Source organism: Mus caroli, unplaced genomic scaffold (assembly GCF_978045245.1).
Source record: "Mus caroli unplaced genomic scaffold, Mus_caroli_1 scaffold_10, whole genome shotgun sequence".
Taxonomy (NCBI): Eukaryota; Metazoa; Chordata; class Mammalia; order Rodentia; family Muridae; genus Mus; species Mus caroli.
In genome coordinates, this window is record NW_028227265.1 from 126,102,261 (window position 1) to 126,126,172 (window position 23,912).

General features: G+C 47.4%; 1 protein-coding gene across 3 annotated transcripts in view; it reads right to left on the reverse strand.

The window, feature by feature from the left end:
• The window catches only part of Arhgef18 (Rho/Rac guanine nucleotide exchange factor 18), a 103,760-nt gene that overhangs the window by 53,358 nt on the left and 26,490 nt on the right, over positions 1 to 23,912 (reverse strand). The window contains exons 3-10 of one of the 3 annotated variants that reach the window (XM_085844244.1): positions 23,267 to 23,525; positions 21,850 to 21,997; positions 18,554 to 18,665; positions 17,103 to 17,160; positions 16,560 to 16,604; positions 15,811 to 15,888; positions 15,418 to 15,520; positions 15,103 to 15,244 (exon numbers count right to left, since the gene is read on the reverse strand). In XM_085844244.1, coding sequence (XP_085700370.1) covers positions 15,103 to 15,244; positions 15,418 to 15,520; positions 15,811 to 15,888; positions 16,560 to 16,604; positions 17,103 to 17,160; positions 18,554 to 18,665; positions 21,850 to 21,997; positions 23,267 to 23,525 — 945 coding nt within the window. Of the gene's footprint in view, positions 1 to 10,504; positions 10,610 to 15,102; positions 15,245 to 15,417; positions 15,521 to 15,810; positions 15,889 to 16,559; positions 16,605 to 17,102; positions 17,161 to 18,553; positions 18,666 to 21,849; positions 21,998 to 23,266; positions 23,526 to 23,912 lie in introns of those variants that run through there. The other 2 variants (XM_021169406.3, XM_029480389.2) reach the window with 2 other exon arrangements.

Below are 23,912 nucleotides of genomic sequence, written 5' to 3' on the forward strand. Positions count from 1 at the left end.
ACAAGCAATCTAGATTTTGAACTATGGAGGTCCTAGCAAAACAACTCCCCCACTTCAGGTAGGCATCTCCAGAAGTATAGCTGCTTTTCTTCTGAGTTTTTATTTATTTATATTTTTAAAGCCAGTACCTATGTAAGGCCAGGCTGGCTCCGAATTCTCTCACGTAGCCTAGGGATGAGCCTGAGTCGCAGGTACCTTTTGGGAATCTTTTCTGTTTTGTTTTCATTTGTTTCCGAGACAGAGGCTCACCTACCCCAGGCTGGCCTTACTATGTAGCTGAGGATGACCGTGAACTGATCCTCCTGCCTCTACCTGCAAAGAGCCAGGATGATGGGTGAACACTAACATGGGTTTCTGTTTTAGATTATACCGGGTTTCAATCTTTTTAAAAACGTTATGTTGACTCAAGTTGCTGCCTGAAAGCCCAGCAACCTGAGCTCCATCTTCAGGATCCACATGGTGGAAGGAGACAATGACCCTCATAAGTTGCCCTCTGATGGTCACTCAATTAATAAATGAATAAATGTAATAAAAGTATTCTTAAATAAAATCAAGGTTAGAGTCTGGAAATAATGAAAGCAGCCACTTACAGAAGATAGACATGTTCAGTGACAGTGACTGCATATCAAAAAGCTCCAAGCCCCACCCACCCCTCTACTGAAAAGAGGTGGGACAGTCAAGAGCACTGGCTGTCCTTGCAGAAGACCCAGATTCAGTTCTCTGCACTCATACCTTGTGGTTAGCAGCTGCCTGTAACTCCAACCTCAGGAACCCAATTCCCTCTTCTGGCCTCCATTGCAGATACATGTATGCAGTATACAGACATCGTTCAGGGAAATAGTCACGTGTGAAAATAAAAATAAATCTTAAAACAGAGGGACAGAGCCAAGCTTTATTGGTGAAATAAAGAATATGTGTCAGTAGAGGTGGCCAGAAGGAGAGCGAATACTTGAAGAGCTCAGTACTTTTTTCTTTCAGTGAATAGAAAAGCAGTGTGCCCTGGGCAGGAACCCAATGCCCTCCTCCTAGGGGGTTGCGAAGGGGGGGTGGGGGGGATCTCTTTTCTTTAATGACTTTGGAAATGCGTGTTTTGACCCACTGAATTCTGGAAAAATACACCAAATGGAGTCAGGGTAGGGGAATCCCAGAAAGATCTGCTGCGGGAGGGATGCTCTGGTCTGAACTTGCCCAAGGTAAGTGAATCTTTCCGACGCAGGGAATAGAATAACTAGAAGGTCTTATTGTTTTTAGTCTCGGATGGAGGGTTGGCAAGATGGCTCGTCAGATAAAGGGAATTGTTGCCATGTCCGATAAACTGAGTTTGGTTCCCAGGATTGACACGGTGGAAGGAGAGAACTGACTCTCCCAAAATGTCCTTTAACCACCACATATGGCCCCTACCCATAAATCAATAACCTGGTAGTCCCTGAACTTTTTTTTTTTTTTTTTTTTTTTTTGAGACAGGGTTTTTCTGTATAGCCCTGGCTGTCCTGGAACTCACTCTGTAGACCAGGCGGGCCTCGAACTCAGAAATCCACCTGCCTCTGCCTCCCAAGTGCTAGGATTAAAGGCGTGCTTCACCACCACCTGGCCCCTGAACTCTTTGTTAACCCATGCCCTGGATAACATGCAGGAAGAGGATCCCTGGAAGGAAGAGCGGATCCACACCATCACCCAGATTCTGAGACACTCAAGTCCAGTTGTCCCCTGTCTTAGTCAGGGTTTCTATTCCTGGACAAAACATCATGACCAAGAAGCAGTTGGGGAGGAAAGGGTTTATTCAGCTTACACTTCCATATTGCTGTTCATCACTAAAGGAAGTCAGGACTGAAACTCAAGCAGGTCAGAAAGCAGGAGCTGATGCAGAGGCCATGGAGGGATGTTCCTTGCTGGCTTGCTTAGCCTACTCTCTTATAGACTACCAGCCCAGAGATGGTCCTACCCACAAGGGGCCTTTCCCCCTTGCTCACTAATTGAGAAAATGCCTTACAGTTCGATCTCATGGAGGCATTTCCTCAACTGAAGCTCCTTTCTCTGTGATAACTTCAGCTGTGTCAAGTTGACACAAAACTAGCCAGTACACCCTCTATCTCCTCATCTGTGGCCTTCACACCTCAACTTTTACAGAGCCACACAGCCTAGAGACAGAACTGTAGAAAGGCCAAATCTAGGGGGTAGGGAGATGGCTGGGGTAGTAAAGTGCTTGCTGGGCAAGCATGAGGACTTCATGTAAAAAAGCCAGGCTATGGGACTATGCTCCTATTATCCCAGCTTTGGGGAGGTGGAGACGGGCACAAGCATGCACACAAACACACCCCAACCTCATTCACATTCACCCTTGCCACAAACAATGGCCAACAACAATCCGATCCATGGGTCAGATGTTTTAATTTGTAAATGAAGTCTTATTGAAACAAGGTCTTGTCTTCATTTTCTCCTTTCTCTATTCCAACTCTTCTATCCCCTGCACCACATTATCCTCCCAATTTCCTGTGCTCTTTAAAAAACAAACAAACAAAAAAAAAAAACCCAAAAATTAAAAACAAAACAAACAAAAAACCCAGAACTTGTGGTGCACACTCACTCACTGTTGCTGATATGTATGTACCTGGTGACAGGAGCACCAGTCCCTTGCAGGGACCACATCTGTGAAGAACCCCAACTCCTTCTCCCAACTGTCAGTGACTTCTCAGCTAGGGGGAGCACTTCATGAGCCCGTCCCCTGTCCAAACTGAGATGTTGGCTGGTTTAAGCTTGTGCAGGCCACTTTGCAGAGAAGTTTGCTGGTCCCTCTACTGTATCTAATTAGCTTGTTCTGGAAGGGAGGGCCAATTCCACCAGGCAGGGATCAGTGGGGGGTGAGGGAACACCCATTATTATTATGCTTGACAGCAGGAGAGATTAGAATGAGGGAAATGCAGAGGGAATTAACTATGGGCAATCATCCTGAGCTCCAGAGTGCTAAGCCTGCAAACTTGGGAGCAGGCATTTTGTTCTCTGAGCACCTTAACTTCCCCACAAGCCTAAGGAGGCCTGCTACAACAGCTTAGAGGCTAAAAACACTGGCTGTGCATGCAGAGGACCTGGGCTCAATTACCAGCATGGGCATGGAGGTGCACAACTGTCCACAATTCCAGTTCCAGGGTAGCCAATGCCTTCTGACCTCCACAGGCACTAGGCACAAACATGGTCCATCACACGCACGCCAAGTAAAACACTCACACACATAAAATTAAGATGAACATTAAACCTTTAATCCCAGCACTTGGAAGGCAGAGGAAGGCGGATTTCTGAGTTCGAGGCCAGCCTGGTCCACAGAGTGAGTTCCAGTGCTACACAGAGAAACTGTCTCGAAAAACCAAAAAAAAAAAAAAGAAAGAAAGAAAGAAAGAAAGAAAGTATTAAAAAAAATTTAAAGAAGCTTCTAGCATAAAAAGAAGAATGCCAACTATTCATGTAAGTAAACGGGGCTGGCAAGATGGCTCAGTGAGTAAAGATGATTGCTGCCAAGCCTGGCTACTTGAGTTTGATCCCCAGGCCCAGGCCCCATATGGTGGAAGTTGGGAATTAAGCCATGCAAGTTGTCATCTGACCTCCACACAAGCCTTCCTGCCATACAAAATAAGTAAAAATGCACTAAAAATTTTTAAATGTAAATCAGTAGCTAATTCCTATGGCAGGAAAATTCCAGAACTTTGCAAAGGCCTCCATTAGCATCCCTTTTACAACTAAGATGGTGTGAGCTTGAATATATTTTAACATATCCTGCGTGTATCAAGGTCAGGGTGCAACCTGGGAGGGGGGTTGATGGGTGGGACATTTTCTTCCCCCTACCTTTGTCTTTAAAGAGATAGAGTCTTGTCCTTTCCCATTTTCACAAGTGTGAATGGGTGTGTGTGCGAATGTGTGTTCATGTTTTCCATGCATGTGGATACACATATGTGTATGGGTGTCAGTACAAGGGTGTGTGTGTCATGTTCAAGCAAGCATTTGGAGGCCTGGGATTGCCATTGGGAATCACACACAATCAGTCTTCCACGTTATTCACTGAGGCAGAGGCTCTCAGAAGAAGCAAGGGCTCACCAGTATGGCTAGTCTCCATAGTCAGTTTGCTCTCGGGGTCCCTTATCTCTGCTTCCGGAGGTTAGAATCACACACACACACGTATTGCCAACCTTGCATTTATGTGGGTTCCAGGTCTGAAGATGATCAAATTCTGGTCCTTACCCCTGAGCAGCAAACACTCTAACTATTTTCCAGCCCCTTTAAGGTGGTTACATGGGGGCTGGAAAGATTATGAACTGCAGGGACAAACATGAGTATCTGACACACTAAGATATAATGTATCCATTTATTTATGAATCTTTTGAAGCAGGTTCTCATGTAACACAGGATGGCCCTTGAATTCATGATGAAGCTGAAGATACCTTGAAACTCTTGGTTCTTCTGTCTCTAACTCCCATATGCTAAAGTTATATGCCAGTGTCTCCACAGCAGCTTCACTTTTGTATCCTTTTACATTTGAGGTGGGGCATGTGTGCCAAAGTCATCAGGCTTAGTAGCAAGCATCTTTACCTGACAAGCCACCTAGTTGGCCCTCAATTATTCTTTATAGTAAATTATCTCCAGAGAGCCCGGGACTCTAAAGAGTTCGACACCCTCATCATCGCTTCCTTCTTGGATTAAGTGAGTCTAAATCTACTACCTGAACTTCAAAATGCCGGGAGAGTACTGTACATAGTTCTCACTGAGAGAGGCTAGAAGCCAATGGTTCTGGAGGGGGCAGATGCGTCAACTGGCATAGCGTGAGGATCTGAATTGGATCCCCGGTACCCACTTTAAAAGCTAGGCTATGACCCCAGTGCTGCGTATACAGAGACAGGAAGATCCCTGCAGCTTGGGGGCTGTGTCCAGCAAGCACACGGACCAGAGTTCAGATCTCCAGCAACCACCTAAGCCCAGCTGTAATCCTAGACCAGGGGTGCAGACAAAGGATCCCTGGGGCTGACTATCCAGCTAGCCTTACTGAATCAGTAAGCCCCAGGTTCAGTGAGAAACCCTGTTTCAAAAATAGGTGGGGGGTTGGAAGATGGCTCTGTGAGTGAAAAGAATGTCTGCCGCGCCAGACCCAAGTTCCCGTTTCCCATATAAAAAGTGGGGCATGTCTATATGTACCTGTAACCCTGGCACTGTGGGAGGCTGAGAAAGGAGAATGCCTGGAACCTAGGTCCAGGTATAGTGAGAGACCCAATTTCAAAGGATTAAGGCAGAGAGTGATAGAACAGCGTCTTCCTCTTGCCTCCACACGTACATGTGCACTTGCACGCACATGTGCACATACACAAGAACATGCACACACATTATATACAGGCACACACACAAACAAACTAATGCTTTTGGGCCAGCAAGATGGCTCATTTGGTGAAGGCGCTTGCGGCTTAACCTGGCAGCCTGAGCTTATGTTGGAAGGACCAACCCAATGCCTTCAACCCCACTGTTCTGTTCGTCAGGAAACTTGAAGGCTCAACCCAGCAATTTCTGCTCAAGGAAGATTTCCTGCCCTACCAGGGCTATACCATGTAGATTGCACCCCCATGCCTCTGCCTCAACCCTTGCCACATTGGACATGCTTTGTAGCTTTCTTCTGTGGGGCACTATCTTAAGGGACTTTACCCCAGTGCACTGGGATTCACTTTTTAGCCCAGGCTGATCCTGAACTCGGCATTTCCAGTTTCAGCCTTCAGAGCGAGAAGATATAGTCCTAGTTTAACCATGTTTCTTTAGCATTCTTCAGCTTATTATCCCTTGACCTTCTGGCTTACTCAGTTTCAAACTCTTCCTTAAAATTCTGTCCCAGGGCCAGCGAGATGTCTCAATGGGTAAAGGCGCTTGCTGCCAAGACTGCTGACCTGAGTTTGGTCCTTGGAACTCACACAGTAGAAGGAAAGAACTTCCTGCAGGCTGTCTCTGACTTTCACATACACACTGGGGCGGTGCATGTGTGGACTCAAGAAAGAAATGCATGTAATTAAAATTTGTTTTTGGCAGTTCGTCCCATGGGCTTGGGAAGATCTCTCAGTGGGTAAAGCAGCATTGAGGACCCGAGTTTAACTCTAGAATTCACTTAAAAAGTCTGGGTGTGGTGGCACATGTGGCACTTCCCTGATACTGGGGAGGCTAAGACTGGGGAATTTCCTGGACTGCACTGGCCAGCCAAACTAGCCTACCTCATGAGTTCCACACCGGTGTCAAAAAAACAAGGCAGGACTGGGAAGAGGGCTCAGAGGGTGAAGTGTAGGATGGGCAAGTATGATGATCTGAGTTCAGATCCCAAAGTCAAGTCAAGCCCAGTAGTGCGCATCTATAACCCTGGCATTCCTCCAGTGAGGTGGGAGGTGAACAACAGGAACCCTGAGTATCCCAATAGCTTCAGTTGACTGCTGCAGCAAAGGAGGGGCCATACTTCAAAAGAGGTGAGGACTGATAATCCAGGCTATCTTCTGACCCCGATACACATGTGCATGCGTGTGCATGTTCACACGTGCACGAATACCCACTTCTAGCTCCTTTCCTCCCAACAGTCCTCAACTCACGGTTGCCATGAATTTTACATTTAACATACTTGTGTCCGTGCATGTGCCACAGCATGCGTGTGGAAGCCAGAGGACAACACGTAAGAGTTGGCTCTTTCTTCTCTCAGGAGTCCTGGAACAAAGACTCAGGTCATCAGTCTTGGCAGTGAGCTCCTTTATCCAATGAGCCATCTTATGGACCCAGTTGCCAGTTTTAAAATGTTTTCATTACACCAAAAGGAAGCTACCACCTTACTTAGTTATCAGTCTCCAGCCACTGACAATGATGTGATTCCATTGGAAATCAAGGGCTACCTCCAAAAGTACTTGTATATGGTGTGTGCACACCTGTGTGTGTGTGTGCAGGCACTTGTGCCCGTGAGTGTGGGAGCTGGAGGAGGATGGTGTGTATCCTACTCTGACACTTTCTTATTCCCTTGAGTCAGAGTCTCTTACTAAACCTGGGCTTCACCTGGAGCCACGAAGCCCAGGTCCTATCTCCATCTCCCCCACAGCACTGGGGTTAAGAGGTATGTGTATATAGTGTGTTTCATATGGAGCCCTTGTAGGCCTTGACTTCACCATACAGACCTAGCTGGCTTAGAACTCAAGCGAAGCACGGACACTCCTGGCTTCTGTTTGTTTCTTTCTTCTTCTTTTTTTTAATGTAAGGGCTAGTGCCGGTACCTGCACGCAGGTTCTCATGCTTACACAAGTACCCATACTCATCCAGCCATTCCTGCAGCCTTGCCATACATGTCTATAGAGCTCTGTATTCCTTTCTCTGGGTTAGACACTTAATCCTAGGCTTAACCTCAGGACTGTCATAATCAGTTTTTCCAAAGCTAACTGCACCATTCTAAATGTCTACCAGAAGTATAGAAGGATCTCCACCTTCCATCCTCCCATCTGCCCCTCTCCTTTCTCCTCTGGCTAGAAGGATAGAACACACAGCCTATACTTGCCAGGCAACCACTGCAGAACAGAGCCATGCTCACAAGTCCCTGTCTTCCCCAAAATTCAGTTAACACTTCCATGGATTGCAGAATGAAGGTCACAGTGATCCAGTAATTACCATACCCACCGCTGTAAGCAACACACACCCTTGCTGCAGATACCCAACAAGGCTCAATGGTTTTGCTCTACATCTGCCCACTGATATAAAAATTACTGAGCAGTATAGTTTGCAGGTAATTTTATGGCATATGACTTGTATCCCAATGAAACTGTCACATTAAAAGAGTAGATGTTTGAGCCTAACCAAGCTGACATATTGAAAATGCAACCATTACAGTATTTCTTAAATGTGTAACTAGAACACTTATTTTTTTCAAGATATGATGCAAGTCAGTGTATCTGCTATCAGTACATTGGGGTTTTGTTCGTTTGTTTGTTTGTTTTTCAGACTGGTCTCATGTAGCCCAGGATTGCCTCAAACTCGATAGCACCAAGGAAGGAAGCACTGGGAACTCCTGTTCGTCTAAGCCTCCACCACTTGTGCCACCACCACACCCTGGCTTACACAGAGCTGGGGCTTTGTGCACTCAGGAAAGCCACCAAAGGAGCCACATTCTAGCAGAGCCTAACTACCTTTTAAACTTAATTGAAGGGATGGCTCTATTTACTCACAAAAGCAGAGAAAGCAGCTGAATTCAGTTTACTCTCAAATTGATTTGAATGAGAAAGGAACAGATCCCGGGAGAGACAGATGGCAGCAGGAACTGACCAGCACCGTGCTCTCATGGAGGACTGTGTTTTAAAGTTTTCCTCCCTCAGCTAGCTGCATTCCTCCTTTAAAAATAAATTCCTCCAGTCCCTCCAGAGCTACCCCCTGAACTGTCTTGCACCTGGCGTTTTTCACAAGGTAGCCATCTCCCCTTCCCTTTCAGCAGGGAAAGTGTTTGCTTTAACAAGACAGAAAGAAACAAGAGAGGTGGGTCTTCTACAGGATTTGGGGCTTTAAAGAATTTAAAACAGCTGGAGGTGAAAATTGCTGAAAAGTCACGTATGGAGTTGAAAGAAATGGAAACATGACCCAGGAAGGGAGAAATGAAGGAGACCTCGTACAAGATCAGAACTATGTTAAACTCGCAGTAGATAAACACAGGGAGACTCAGCTGCTTACCACAGCCAGGGTGCCTGGGGTGGTAAGCAGTGCAAGTGGCCAAATTGCTCCTGTGTGACAAGAATGCAAATTACACCCAGCTATGCAACAAAGTTGCCGTGGGCCACTCCAACAGAGAAAGTCCGGACATTCACCAAGGAACTTATAAGAGAAATCACAGAGCCTCTGGATCTCCCTAACCCGTGACATTGAAAAAGGGGCTCAGCCCTTGAGAAATGGAGGGGGGAGGGGGGTTTAAGGCCAGCCTGGGACGGGGTTAAGACTTGCCAAAGGTGGAAAGACAGAATCACAATGTTGCCATCTGACCTCCAGAAAATAATAATAAATAATTGAAATAAGGGGTAGGGGAGTGGCTTGGTGGAGAGTTTTCCTAGTATGTGCAAGGAACTGGGTTCAACATAATGAAAATAAATGAAAACAACTGGTATAAAACACAATATATTACAAAGATGATTATTATTTTTTTAAAGAAGCCACTGTCCCTCCCCTCCAGATGAGCTTGGGGACCAACAGGAGTGACAAACAGGGACAAGTCTAAATCCTGACCCAACAAGGAAGACATCCAACTGTCTGTCCTAGACTCACACCACCTACAGTCTAGGCTTTGGGGTCAGAGATGGCTCAGTGGACAAAAACACCTGCAGCACAAGCCTGGTGAGCTAAGTTCGAATCCCAGAACTCATGTTCAGGGAGAAAAATAATCTATTTCACAAAGCTGTCCTCTGGCTTCAGGCACCCACTCTCTCACACACACACAGCACTCACACACAGCAATCCTCTGGGTCTGGAAGCAGGTCCATATCCACAGGTTAGGTAACACTGAGCACCGACCATATGCCAGACATTCCACTACATCCCTTTCACGTGTTACCTCACTGAACCCACAGCAAGTTCTTATTCTCATTTTGACAAGGAAGAGACTGAGGCCTGGTGATGTTACATGGCTCATATGATAGAACTGGGACCAGAAGCTCAGGTCTGATGTGACACTCAAGATTTCTCTCCTCACAGTTCAAAGGCTAACCATTCATCCATACACCTGCAAAACAAAACAAAACAACAAAATCCCCAAACAAAAAACCAAAACCCAAGCCCTTCAATCTTCAAATCGCCCATACTCGTCACGCTCCCAGCAAGAAATGGAAAGGGCCTTGAAAGTCTGCTCCAGGTCCCAATGCCCCGAGCAAATACGGAGAGTGAAAAACTTCAAGAAACTTTCCTCCGCTTGGCCAGCCGTTTCTTTCACCGAGCTACAGGCGGTAATTCTTTAAAAGAAGATAAGGACAACAACAACAAAACGCTCAATTTGCCTGGGAGCAATCAAAGTTGTACCGCACGGGTTTAATTCTTCGCCTAGAAGGAATCCAGAAAGCAAAAAAAACGAAAACACAACCTAGTTTGCACGGTGTTGCACCCAAACGCTCGTAGGCAACGGTGTCAAGATTTCCAGAGGGCCTAAAGTGGTGCAAGAGATTGCTATGAGGGACACTCTACCCTTGCCCCTGGCCCTGGTGTCCCCAAGCCAGGGACAAAAATCTGCATGCAGTTGAGTGGCTTTTCTCTCTCCTTTCCAAGAAAAGTGGCTACAGCGTCCACGGCGCAGGGATAGGGTGACTGGGTATGGTCTGCATCACTGCACCCCCACATTCTCCACTTGGAGCCCCACTTGTATGGAAGAGATCACCTGTATCGGAGGCGTGCTCAGCCCTGAGGCACCATGGGGGGGGGGAATGTTGTGTACCAGGTAGTTTCCAAAGAGCCCGCGACCCCGGCCCCTGCGCCACGAAAATCGCCGCGGCCCCCTCACCTCCGCGGGGTCCCTCACAGGCCGCTCTCCGCCCTGCTGGCTCCCGGGTCGCTCTCGCAGCCTCCGCCCGGCCTCCTAGGAGCCGGAAGCGGTATGCAGTGCGAGACCAAGCTGCGCATGAGTAGGCCGTCCCCAGAGGGGGCGGGGCCCGGAAGGGGGCAGAGCCTCGGCAATAGGTAGTTCTTCCAGGCACCTGGGACTTTGGAACTTTGCACTTGGCGGAGCCTGTCGTTATATCAATTTCAGCCCTCTACATGCATATGCACATAGGTATACACATTCATACACACGTGTGCCCGGACACATACTGGCACGTATACACACAAGCACACACCACATGCACAAACACATAGGAAAAAATGGGAAAAGAACAGAAAGCAAAACTGTCACAACAAAAATCCTCAAAGCTGGTAGACAGGGTATGAGAAGCACAACGGATTTCTCAGACCACCTACTGCTAGCTTTTGAGCCTCAGTCTTGTCCCTTGCTTTAGGGGTATCTTTTTGTTCTTTAATAAACTGTCTCTATTCTAACACACACGCACATACCAGACACTCCCACTTAGGAAGCATCCGATATCTGCAAACAAGCTGCTGAACACTGAGAAACATATCAAAGACCCTATTGGAGGTGAGATAGCAGTGAAACCTCTCAGTGGGCTAAAGTGCTTGCCACCAGCCTGATGACCTCAGCTGATAACAGGAACCCACATCTTGTAAGGAGAGAATGATTACCACAAAGTTGTTCTTTGACCTACACACATACATATGCTCGAGGAGGCCCTGAGAAGGTATTCGATTCCTTGAAACTGGAGTTGAGGGTGATTATGAACCACTCACTATGTGGGTGCTAGGAACCTATCATGGATTCTCTACAAGAGCAGCAAGTGCTTTTGACCACTTAGCATTCTCTTGCCCAAGATAACTTTTAGCTTGGCAAAGGGGCACACACATGTAGTCCTAGCTATTTAAATGGCCAAAGCAGAAGAATCACATAAGCCCAGGAGTTTGGAAACAGCCTTTGTGATATATCAAAGCTTTACTTTTTAAAAAGCAATATAAACCAAAACAATCCCTTCCTCAAAGAATAACAAAAAACTAAGAAAGAGAAATATTTAAATTTTTTGGAGGGCTGAGATGTTTAAGAGTGTTTGTCTGTTGTTTGAGAAGCCTTGGGTTTCTACCCTTAACACCATATGAAAAACCATTTGTGGTGATGGACATCAATAATCCCATTTCTAGGTAGGCAGGAGCTGGAGAAGCAGAAGCTTAAAGCATCCCTGGCTACATGGTCAATTTGAGGGCAGCCTGGGTTACCTGAGACTCTGTCTCCAAAAACAAACAACAAACAAACAAAACTAAAATCCTTGAGGCAGCAAGATGGCTCAGTGAGTAAAGGTGCTTTCTGCTAGTGTGTACCTCTAAGGAGCCCTCCAGAAAAGAGCTCCAGCTTAGCAGACCGTGCTACAATCCACTCAGCCCTACCATGGTTACCTGAATGCTACAAGCAGGCAATACATACAATAAGAAAGGCTAAAGATACAGTTCAGTTTGGGGCGTGCTCATCTAGCATGCATGATGCTCTGGGCTCCAGCCCCAGCACCACATAAACTGGCTGTAATGATACATGGCTATAATTCCTGAAGGACTGGAAGTCCCACTCATCTTTGACTACATGGCAAGTTTGAAATTTGGGGGCAGCCTGGGCTATATGAGACTGTTTTATGAAAGAAAGAATGAAAAAAAGAAAAAAGAAAGAAAGAAAAAAAAAGAAAGAAAGAAAGAAAGAAAGAGGAAGAGAAAGAAAGATGGGAGGTCAAGGGGTAGAGGGAAAAGAGGAGGAGAAGAGGAGAGGAGAGAAGAAAAAGGAGAAAGAAATCATGACATCACACCTACTCAAAAGTGAAGACAGCCACCAGGCAGTGGTGGCGCACACCTTTAATCCCAGCACTTGGGAGGCAGAGGCAGGCAGATTTCTGAGTTTGAGACCGGCCTGGTCGATGAGCAAGTTCTAGGATAGCCAGGGCTACACAGAAAAACCCTGTCTCAAAAGAAGACATTCTATCTCAAAAGTAAAAATCAGGCTGGAGGTGTGTCTCAGTGGTAGAGCACCCGCCTAGAATCCCCCAATGAGGGACTGGGGTGTGGCTCAGCTGTGGAATACTGGCCTAATGTGTCATGTCTCTTGTGTCCAGTCACCATTACAATAAACAGCAGTAGCCACAGGCAGAATGTCCTATAGTCCCTAAATGAGTAAAATGACACTATGACAAAAGAGGGGTGGGGGCAGGGTGATGAAGAAAAGCCGGTCATTCAGGTGTCTGGGAGGCACTAGGTCTGTTGTTCTTACACACCCTAGGGCCTGCTGGTAGTCTTAGATAACCAGGTCTCACCTTGGGCCATCCCACACCAACAAGAGACATTTGACAATGTTTGGAGACATTTTGTTACGACTTTAGACTAGGCAGGTGCTATTAGTGCCTAGTGGGTCAAGGTCATTCTAGGGGGATGATTAGCCTCAAAGGCCAATAGTACTGATGTCCTGCAGTTGAATCTTGAACTTGCCTGAGTCTTGCTTGTAAATACTCTGTAGTTTGACTTTTTGCTACTAATGTTTACATGCATGGGCACATGTGCGCATTCATACACACACAGACACACACAGAGACACACACAGAGATGCACACAGACACACACAGACACACACACACACACACACACACACACACACACACACACAGACACGATAGGATCTCATGTATCCAAGCTTGAATCTAACCTACCATGGTATTGAGCTTCTGATCCTCCTGCCTCCACATCCTGAAATCTGGGAACACAGGCATGCACCACCTGTGCTGAAGGTGAAGCCCAGAGCTTTCTTCATGCTAGACAAATGCTCTGCCAGCTGAACTACATCTTTTTTTTTTTTTTTTTTAAAGATTTATTTATTATATGTAAGTACACTGTAGCTGTCTTCAGACACTCCAGAAGAGGGCGCCAGATCTCGTTGCGGATGGTTGTGAGCCACCATGTGGTTGCTGGGATTTGAACTCTGGACCTTCAGAAGAGCAGTCGGGTGCTCTTACCCACTGAGCCATCTCTCCAGCCCGAACTACATCTTAAAAGACACAACATACATGTCTTTTAAGGAGCAACTACCATACATACCACCTTCTCTTTAATTCTCCTCAAAATTGGGCTTGATCTCAAAAGGGAAAGTTCTAAATCCCAGGGACTATCAGAGTTCTCTCTCTCTCCAGGGATTCCAGTAACCTAGGTCTGTTTGCCAAGCACAGACTTATGCCAGCCCAGCTCAACCCAGCCCAGCCCAGCCTAGCAGTTGTGGACAGCTCCAGGAGGAAGGAAACTCTCTGCTATGAGTTGAACTGTCTCCTCTCAACTAATATATTATAGCCCCATCCCTTCTCTTACTGCAAAATAAGCCCATGGGCCAGTAAAGTACTAATAACCTGAATTCTATCCCAGAACCCACACAGTGAGAGAAGAGAACTGACCTCCATGTCCACACACACACACACACACATACACACACACACACACAGGAAATAAAAATAAATAAGATGCAACTGAAATAAAGATTAAGATCTTGTTTGGAAATTTGTCCTTGCACATTTACTTCATCTTAACTCACAATGAGCTTCATAATGGTCTAGATTGAGCCTCTACTCCAAATTGATGATGGGTCCTTAAAGGGAAGGAGATTGAAGACTGGCATGGTGACACATCAGAAAAAGTACTTTCCCCAAAAGCATGAGGATCCAAGTTCAACCCCCCAGAACCCACATAAAAATAATAAACAATAAATCAAGCATGAGGGCACACAGTGCACAAGTCGGAGGTAGGAGGATTTGCTGAGTCAGCAAACCTCAGATTCTCTGAAGACATTGTCTTAAAAAATGATGTGGAGAGTGATAGAGGCAGATACCCAGAATTAACCCCCAGCCTCCACATGCACAAGAACACGTGTGCATGTATGTACATAGATTCACCTGCACACAAATCACACGTAAACCATGATGGAAAGGCATACGAGGAAAGACTGCCAAGCTTGTTCTTTGGTGTTCATACACGAGCACCTTTAAGTGCACATGTGAACAAGCACACATACAGTGGAAGGAAAAAGAGACAAGAGAGTTTGGAACTCCAATGTGCACACAAGAACATTGTAGGATGATGCTGTCACGAGGTTGGAGAGCTACCAGAATGTGCGAGAAGGGTGTGGAGAAACCCGACACCTGTAGATAACATGACCTTGGCCAGCCAGGTCCCCGTGCTACAACAAAACACATTTCTGAGATTTTAAACCAGGAAACACATGCTATTTTGTCACCACATCTGATAAATACCCTGCCTGAGTCCAGATCCTACTGGATTTTTACAAAGGCCAAAGCTGAGACAGAGAGCTTAGTCACCATCTTCAGTGACCAACGGGTCCCTCTGGCCCTTTCCAGGTTGCTATTTACACTTGCTCACATTGGAGAGGGTGAAATGGAGCCAGGAGGTACCAGAGAATGGAGGGACATTATGAAGAAAAAAGGCTGACACTCCATTGGATGGATAGATGGGGCTGGGACTCACCTGAGTTCAGCAAAGGTTCGCCACACAGAGGACAGCTGGAGTGGCCCGAGAAGGTTCCTCGCATCAACTGGTGCCCATTGACACACTCCCGCTTCCCTGGAAGATCCTGAGTCTTATCTTTTAGATGTGCTGGACTCTTCCCCTGCATGAGAAAATGATGGGTCTTAGGATATCTCCTGCTGAGGCCGGTCTTTTTACGCCCTCCACCTCTGTTTATCTATTCCTGGCTTGGATCCCAGGGTTCCCGAATCAAGGGTACATTACGGAGCAGGGAAAGGAAGATCGAGTCCCCAAGTTCCAGCTCAGCCCCATCACCTTCTCCTTCTGCCTCGTGACCCTGCTGCGGAGGGAGCTCAGGCTGCGCTTCACTCTGGTGCTCTTGCCGGGCTTCTCAATCTTGCACGCACCATCCTCGTTCCTGGACAGTGAGGAGAGGCTTCAGGTACCTTCTGAGGCAACTCTGGAAGGTGCCCCAGGAACATGTTTCCCCCTAATGTGATCCCATCTTTGGTTCCCAGCTCCCCATCTCTTCTTCCCTGGGGTTTTCTTTTTCCTCTCCTTTCACTTTCCATCCCCTTGCTCTGCAGCCCAGGCAGCCCTTGAACCTGTGATTATCATGTCTCAGCCTTTGCTCTCTAGGTGAAGTCAGTTCTTAGGAGACTTGGCATAAAGGCTCTACTATAGCCACCTCTGGCAGTGTGTGCTTACTCAGACAGGAACTCAAACCAGGTGAGGTTGGAGTGGGCTCCTCCAGGGCTGATGGATATGCGAGCTCGCTGACGGGCTCTGTAGGGGCAGAGTGGGACGGACATGTAGGTATGCAGGCAACTCAACCGGTATCCTTCACTTCTGCATCCCCGGAGCTTTAGAGTACAGGTGTATCGCAGGGGCTCCTGTCTGAGGGCCCACCACTGACTGTGGACTTGCATCCAGGGGCACTACAGCAGCTTTCCAGCAGAGGGCAGCAGTACTGAGCCTTGGACAAACCACTTGAGCACTTGGAAAGTTCACTAACAGGTCTCAGGAAACAGAGACCTTCTCTTTGTCTCATTCTCCATAGGATTTCCTTGCTTCATCTCTCCACCCTCCCCCTCAGCACCATTTCCTTCCTCATTTTTCCCCTTTTCTTCTTCTTCCCCTCCCTCTACCACCTTCATTGTATTCTTAACTCCTGCCTCCTTCCTTTCTTCCTACCTCCCCTCCCCTCTTTGGCAGAGTTTCACTACACAGCCCAAGTTAGTCTTAAACCCACAGTCTTCTTGCTTTGTCAGTCTCCTAACGCTGAGGTGACGTGCATGTATCATCACAGCCATAAACCCCCTTCTTCCTCCTACCAGATCCTGTAACTGTGTGCTCCCCTGCAGATGCTGACACCTGTCCCTTGTATACACACCACATTTCTCCCTTACCTGTCCCATGTTTGTCCTCTCCTTCATGCTTGCTCCCTTCTCACTTACCCATGATACTGCCTCAGCTCCTGAAGCACCTGTTGTACTATCAACCTAGGAAGAGATGGGATACGCACACATGAACCACGATTACTTGGCCAGACCCAAGCACCCATGCACACTCTTAACTGGGTGCCCTGAAGATTCTGGGGTGTCTTTCCTTTAGGCAAAGGTTGTTTGAGAGAGAGGCCCCATTATGTGAGTCTAAGTTAGATTAAGCTACATAAAAAACAACCTCCCCTTTTTTTTGAAACAAGTTCTCATGCATTTCTGGCTAACTTCCTACTCACAATTAGCTGAGGATGATCTTAAACTCACTCTTCCCAATCTTCCTGCCTCTACCCACTGAGTGGTGGGGTGACAGGTAGATATTATTACATGCCTGGCTTATGTGGTCATAGGGTATCTATCAGATGAGCCCCAGCCCCAGCCATGGTTGCTTACAAACAGCACTGTTGCATCCCCTGGCCCCAGTGGTTGTCCCAGCTTCTTCCCACCTCCCCCTAGCAGGATCCCTGGGGCACTCCTGTCTGTTCTGGGACAGACACTCACACATGGTCTGGCTCCACATGGTCCTTTTCCAAACACTCCAGCACCGGGGGTTCAAGGCCTAGAAGCATTCCCCAGCATAGGGGACACAGGAATGAGGAAGGATCCAGCTCTACACCTGCCTACCTCCAGCCTACGAGTATAACACTAGCAATCTCTGAGGGCAGAGAGTCAGGAAGCCTTGGACCAGGGACTGCATCATCATCGTAGTGTGCCTGGGCAAACATGGAGGCTGTCCCAGGAACACTCAGGAGCTATGCTCACTGAGCCTTCTAACTGAGGGAAGCCAAGGAGGCTCAGACCCATTCAAAATAGCAGGTTGGATTTGTATGATGACTGCTTGAGTGATAATACAGAAGTGTGGCCTTTGGTAGAGATTCAGAGACCAAGAGGGAAATAAAGAGAGAGCCAGAACAGGGGAGGGAAGGAGAAAGAGGAAAAGGGGAGTGGGAGGGAGGTTGAAGATGGCTCGGTAAGTAGAGGTGCTTGCTCCCAAGGATGCTGTTGCAAGTTCAATTCCCTGGATCCACACGATGAAAGGAGAGAACTGGCTCCTGTCCTCTGACCTCCAATGTGTGTTATGATATGTGCATGCCCCTCCCAACATGCCATCACACACATCTGTTGGGGTTTGGTTCTAATGCTTTGAATTAATCTGGTCCACAAAATCGGGAATCTGAGTGTCCAAACACTGAAGGTCTGTGTCCTCAACTGGTTTTTGATCCATCATTAAAGAGCTGGCCAATAGCTAGGCAGGTAGACTGAGGCAGGACCTTTAGATTTGCGCTGGCTAGGGTCTGGGAGAGAGGAATCAGGGAGATGGACCAGATTTAGAGTTGCAGAAGGAAAATCATCCAAAATAGGCGAGAAGGAATGCGGCTCCCAGAAGGGCTGCCCAGCAGGAGCCAGGGCAACAAAGATAAAATATAGAATTAGAGGGTGTTAAACCAAGAGTACCAGAAGGAGTGTGTGTGTGTGTGTGTGTGTGTGTGTGTGTGTGTGTGTGTGTCTTTCTTTCATTTTCAAATTCAGATAGGTCTTGGGCAGGTGCTTATGTGCAACCGATAGGGAGCACAAAGCAGTGTAGCTAAAATTACCGCCACACACATTAATTACAATTATAAACAATTTTAAAGGAGTGAAGGAGAAAGGCAAGGGGGAGGGAGGGAAGAAAGGAAGGAGGGAGAGGGGAGGAAGAAAATGAGGTACAGGGAAGAAAGAAGGGGGAAGGAGGAGAAGAGCTAGAGGCATTCTAGAAAGGAGTAGATGGCAGACATTGGAGGTGGTACCTCTTTCTGGACCTAAGTATTGCCAACCTCCTGCCTAAGTGACCCACCCTGTGCTTCTGCCATCAGCTCCTGTCTTCCCTGTGGTCCTGCTGGGGCTCCACCCATGGAGATTTCCCCTGCCTCAGCCTCTTGGTATGCCAGAAAGACTTTCCCAGGCTGGGCTACCTTGTACAGGTGACGTGCACACATCTGAGTCTGAAGCCAGTTCCAGACAGCTGATTTCACAGGACACAGGCACTGACTTGGATCTTAGTCTTTTCTCAGGGCTGCTACATTCCTGTTGGGGGAAACAGGATTTGAAGCCTGGGCTACAGACTGCCCTTGTGTACCCCAGGTACAGACAACCAGTGTCACACCTCCTCCACCAGTTCCAGACTCCAGATACATCAGGGGCTTCCTCTACTCAGTCACAGACTGTGACCCTTTCCCAGAACTCCTAGTTACACTTGAGGCTGTGGGACTCAAATCCATTGAGTCATGTTCAGGGATCACAGGTTATAGTCCCAAAGCATGCATACCCCAGGTATCAGCTGCCCTCACAAGTCTGAAACACACTCTCCCTGGTTGAGACCCCAACCTGTTTTCCTCTCACTGTAAGCTCTACCTTAGGTAGGGCTCATCTCTGCCTGGTTGGGGCTTCAGGACAGGCTCCTTTTCCCCTAAGCCCACTGGTAACATTTATGGCTAGGATTCTTCTGTCTCCACCTCTGTCTCTGGTGTGGTGTGTGTATGTACACACCTGTGTGTGCTTGCATGTAGAGACCAGAAGACAACTGTGGGAATCGTTCCTCAAAGCACAACCTATTAGTTTTGTTTTAGTGATGACTCCTCACTGACCTAGGCTTATAAAATAGTCTAGTATGATCAGCCAGTGAGTTCCAGGGATCCTCCATGTCTCTGCCTCCCCAGAGCTGGGATTGCAAGCGTGTCCCACCACACCTGGCTTTTTAGACATGGGCTCTTGAGATCTAACTCACAGCCTCATTCTTGTAAAGCAGATACTTTTCTGATGGTGCTCTCTCTCCAGTCTCATGATTCTCCTTTGATGGGAACATGGCCCATCTTAGACACTGGTGCCAGATGTGTCTATGGTCTGTCCTATCTGAAACTCAGGTAGGAGTTAAATCCCCATGGTGGGGTATTAAAAGAGTGGAAATCTGACCATCTGAATGTAGACATGAGGCCTTAGGGAGGAGACTAGGGTTGCACTAATGTTGTTCAGGCTGGAGTTCCTCAACTGTATTCTTTTTCTGTGACAGGGTCTCACTCTGTAGCCTTGGCTGCCTGCAACTCACTGTGTAGACCAGGCTGATCTCAAATTCATAGCGATCTTCCTGTCTCTGGCTCCTGAGTGTTGGGATGAGAGTTATACTCTACCCCTCTGTATCACCATGCCCATCTAACCTTTAAGGAATGTGTATGTGTATGCACAGTGCATTTATGTGTTTGTGTGGCTATGTGCACATGTGTGCAGAGGCCAGAGGTCAACACTGAATGTTTACCTCACTCTCCACCTTGTATTTAATTGAATTAGTTAATGTGTGTGTGTGTGTGTGTGTTTTATGTGTGTGGTTACATGTGAAGGTCAATGACTTCGTTCTCTTCTTCTGCCATTGGGCTAAGTGGTTGAACTTAGGCTTTCTGGTTCGGTGGCAAGTGCCTTTACCCACTGAGTCTTCTTACTAGTCCTTCACTCTAGTTTTTGAGATGGAATCTCTCATTGAGTGTCACTGAGTCCGGAGCTCTTCACATGGGTCAGGCCAGCCGGCCAGGGAGCTCCAAGGATTGCTTAGTATCCACTCTCACTGCCCCTTGGTAGGATTACAAGCTTGTATTGCCATGCCAAGCCTTTACTTGGAGCCAGGGATCCAAATTTATGTAGAGGGGCTTTACTGACTGAGCCATCTCTCTAACCCCAGGCAGATTTATCAGAAGTGACAGAGGACTGTGGAGATGGCTCAATCCGTAAAGTGCTATGAGGACACAGGTAAAATAATCTGGGCGTGTGGTACATGTTTATAATCTCAGTGCTGGGGAGTGGGGTGGTAGAGATGGGTAGGTTCCTAGGGCTTGCTGGATAGCCTACATGGCAATGTTCTCCTCTCGTCTCCTCTCCTCTCGTCTCCTCTCGTCTCCTCTCCTCTCCTCTCGTCTCCTCTCCTCTCGTCTCTTCTCCTCTCGTCTCCTCTCCTCTCGTCTCCTCTCGTCTCCTCTCGTCTCCTCTTGTCTCCTCTCGTCTCCTCTCGTCTCCTCTCGTCTCGTCTCGTCTCCTCTCCTCTCCTCTCCTCTCCTCTCCTCTCCTCTCCTCTCCTCTCCTCTCCTCTCCTCTCCTCTCCTCTCCTCTCCTCTCCTCTCCTCTCCTCTCTTCTCCTCTCCTCTCCTCTCCCCTTCTCTCCTCTCCTTCCTTTCTATCTGTTCCCGTCCCTTCCTTTCCATTCCCTTTCTTGCTCCTCCTTCCTCCCTCTTCCTCGTCCTCCTCCTTCTCTTCCTCCTCCTTCGTCATCTTTCTCCTCCTCCTTCTTTTTGAGATAGAGCCTCTTTTTATTTATTTATTTATTTTGCTTTAATTTTGCATTGTTCTTTGTTTGCTTGTTTGTTTGTTTGTTTGTTTTTTCAAGACAGGGTTTCTCCTGTGTAGTCCCGGCTGTCCTGGAACTCACTCTGTAGACCAGGCTGGCCTTGAACTCAGAAATTCACCTGCCTCTGCCTCCCAAGTGCTGGAATTAAAGGTGTGCGCCACCACTGCCTGGTGAGATAGAGCCTCTTTATATAGCTCTAGCTATCCTAGAACTCACCAGGCTGGCCTTGAACTTATAGAGCTCTGTCTTTGCATCCCAAGTGCTCAAATTAAAGGCACAAGACATCATGCCCATGCTCAGCTTTCTTATCAAGTTTTAATCTATCTCAAAAGAAGGTGGATGGCACTGAGAAATTATATCAGAGGCCATCCTCTGGTTTCTACACCCTCTCCCCATCCTACATGCTTACACACACACACACACACACACACACACACACACACACACACACACACACACACGAGATGATAGAGACTGAAGAAATAGACATAGATACACAGACACTCCTTGTCCATTGCCTTGTGATTCACTGCACCTCTAAGGAACATCCAATAAGAAAGTCATCACCAAACACAACTCTTGACCTTAGACTTCTAGACTCATAAAACAAACCAAAACAAACCTTTTTTCTTTATAGCATGCCCACCCTGTGGTATTGTATCACACACACACACACACACACACACACACACACTATGGCACATAAATTCTAGGACCCAGAGATGCCACAGCCATGGGCCAAATTAGGGAGATCCTTCCTCCCTGCCCTCACTATGATCAGTGACTCCTGATAGCCATGGGGTCGGTTCTCCCTTCCACCCACAGCATCAAAGCCCAGAGGGGTGCCTACTGTTCGGATGGATTGGTGCAGGTTCTGCCCACCTTGCTTGAGGGAGCTGGTGTCCCACTGACAGGTAAGCATCCTTGGGTCCAAGTCTTCTGCCCATTTCCAGACAGATTCAGAGCAAGGCTAGCCAGAGTCCGGGGAAGACAGGCCCCTTCGTCCACCATGGAGGCATCAAGGCTGAGCCTGGGGGAAGGGCAGATATTGAAACTTTAGTGGTTAGTATCCACCTGGCCATGGTCTTAGGCACACAGAGGAAGGAGTGAATTCAGGGGTGTTTCCAGGTCAGGGAGGGGGTGGGCCACACTGAGGGGTCCAACCCTCCCAATGCAATAATAAGTCTGTGTGTTCAGGGAAATCTTCCCCATCTCTTTCTGTGGGAGTTTCCTTTCTTCCTTCTTCTTTTACTTCTTTTCCTTCCTTCCTTCCTTCCTTCCTTCCTTCCTTCCTTCCTTCCTTCCTTCCTTCCTTCTTCCCTCCCTCCTTCCCTCCCTCCCTCCCTCCCTCCCTCCCTTCCTTCTTTCCTTTCCCCAGTTTTCAATACTGAGGGTAAGACCCAGGGCCTTGTGCATGCTAGGCAAGCACTCTACCATTAAGCTACACCTGGAACCCTCTTGGGAGGAGTTGAGGCACACCAGTGGAGGATGGAGATGACTGAGGCCCCTCTACTTTTGTGTGTGCAGGGGGATGAATACTCATTTGTGTTTTGATCACTTTGCATGTAGATGGTGGGCAAACTTTGTGTTGACATCCCACTGTTTATAGGCCATTATGTATGGGTTTAATACAGAAAGTGGGAAGCAGGTAGTTTCTATGTGTACCACACATATGTGTTTGTATGTGTGAGAATCTACACACACACACACACGTTTGTGAGAGTACATATTTGGCTGCTTCTAGCAGCATAGACACCCCAGTGGCTCTATGTTGTGTTTGTGTGTGCAGGACCCTGCACATACATGTTCATGCATGCTTTTTCCCAATTGAAACTTCCCATTTGGAGGGAAGAGGAACCCTCAGAAGCTCATAAGAAAGCTCAGGAACTTGAGGTTTTATGAGAAGTTCATACACATTTTCTAGGGGAGAAGAGACTCTCTGGTGGAGCTGAGTGCAAGCTGTATAGGAAGCCCCAGCCTTGAGCTTTTGTGAATCAGAGTTGGTGTTCATGATGTAAATGCTTTTGAGTTATCTACATCCATGTAAGTAACCCCTCACCCAAACTCCTGTAAGTAAACTCCAACGAAGTTGGCTCACTGGGCTGGACTTGGAAGGGGTAATTTCTTTGGTCTGTTACTGGTGCCCTCTCTGGGGTGAAGAGATGCTTGTTTGTATATCCTCAGCAAGAGTCACACAGCTGGTTAACAGTCAGGACAGTGGTCTGTCCTGAAAACTGGCTGCACATTCCCAGATTCCTTCCTTGTGGCACCTGGAAGGTAGACAGTGGTGGGGGCTGACCTTCGACAGCTCCCTGAGCAGCTCCGGGACCTCTCCCAGCTGCGTCTTTGTGGCAGGGCTGAAACTCCTTCACAGCTTGTGTGGGAGGACTCTCTTCTGGCTTCTTTTCTGTGGGTCTCAGGGTCCATAATCACTTCAGACTGATGGAGGTCAGAGGGGGCCCCTAAGCCTAGATCCTGGAGGTACTCGCTGCCCTGAAGGGCTCCCATATCCAGGCTGAGGTCTTCTGTGCTCTCGCTGAGGTGCCTCAGAAAACCATCTTCCTGTAGGTTGAGAAAAGAGGGTGTTGGTTAAGGGTAACAGAGGTGAGGTCTCCTGGACTCAAGTTCCCACTCCTTAACACACAGATGGGCTTATCTACCTCCTGTCCAATGGGAACTCATCTCTCCAGTGGCATGCTGTGGTTTGAGTAAGAAAGGTTTTCAGTCTTTCTTTAGTCCACCATTTCTTCACTATGCTCACTTTTTGGAATGCTAATGTATATTCTGTGCCATTGTATATTGGAAGAATGTGATCTGCTTTTTGGCTTTGATTTTACAGGAGGGTACAGTATCACGAGGCTTTTAAACAATGTTGAGACTGTGATAGACAGTGTGAAAATGAACTTAATACATGTTGCTGTAAATATGGATATAAGTATGGGGAG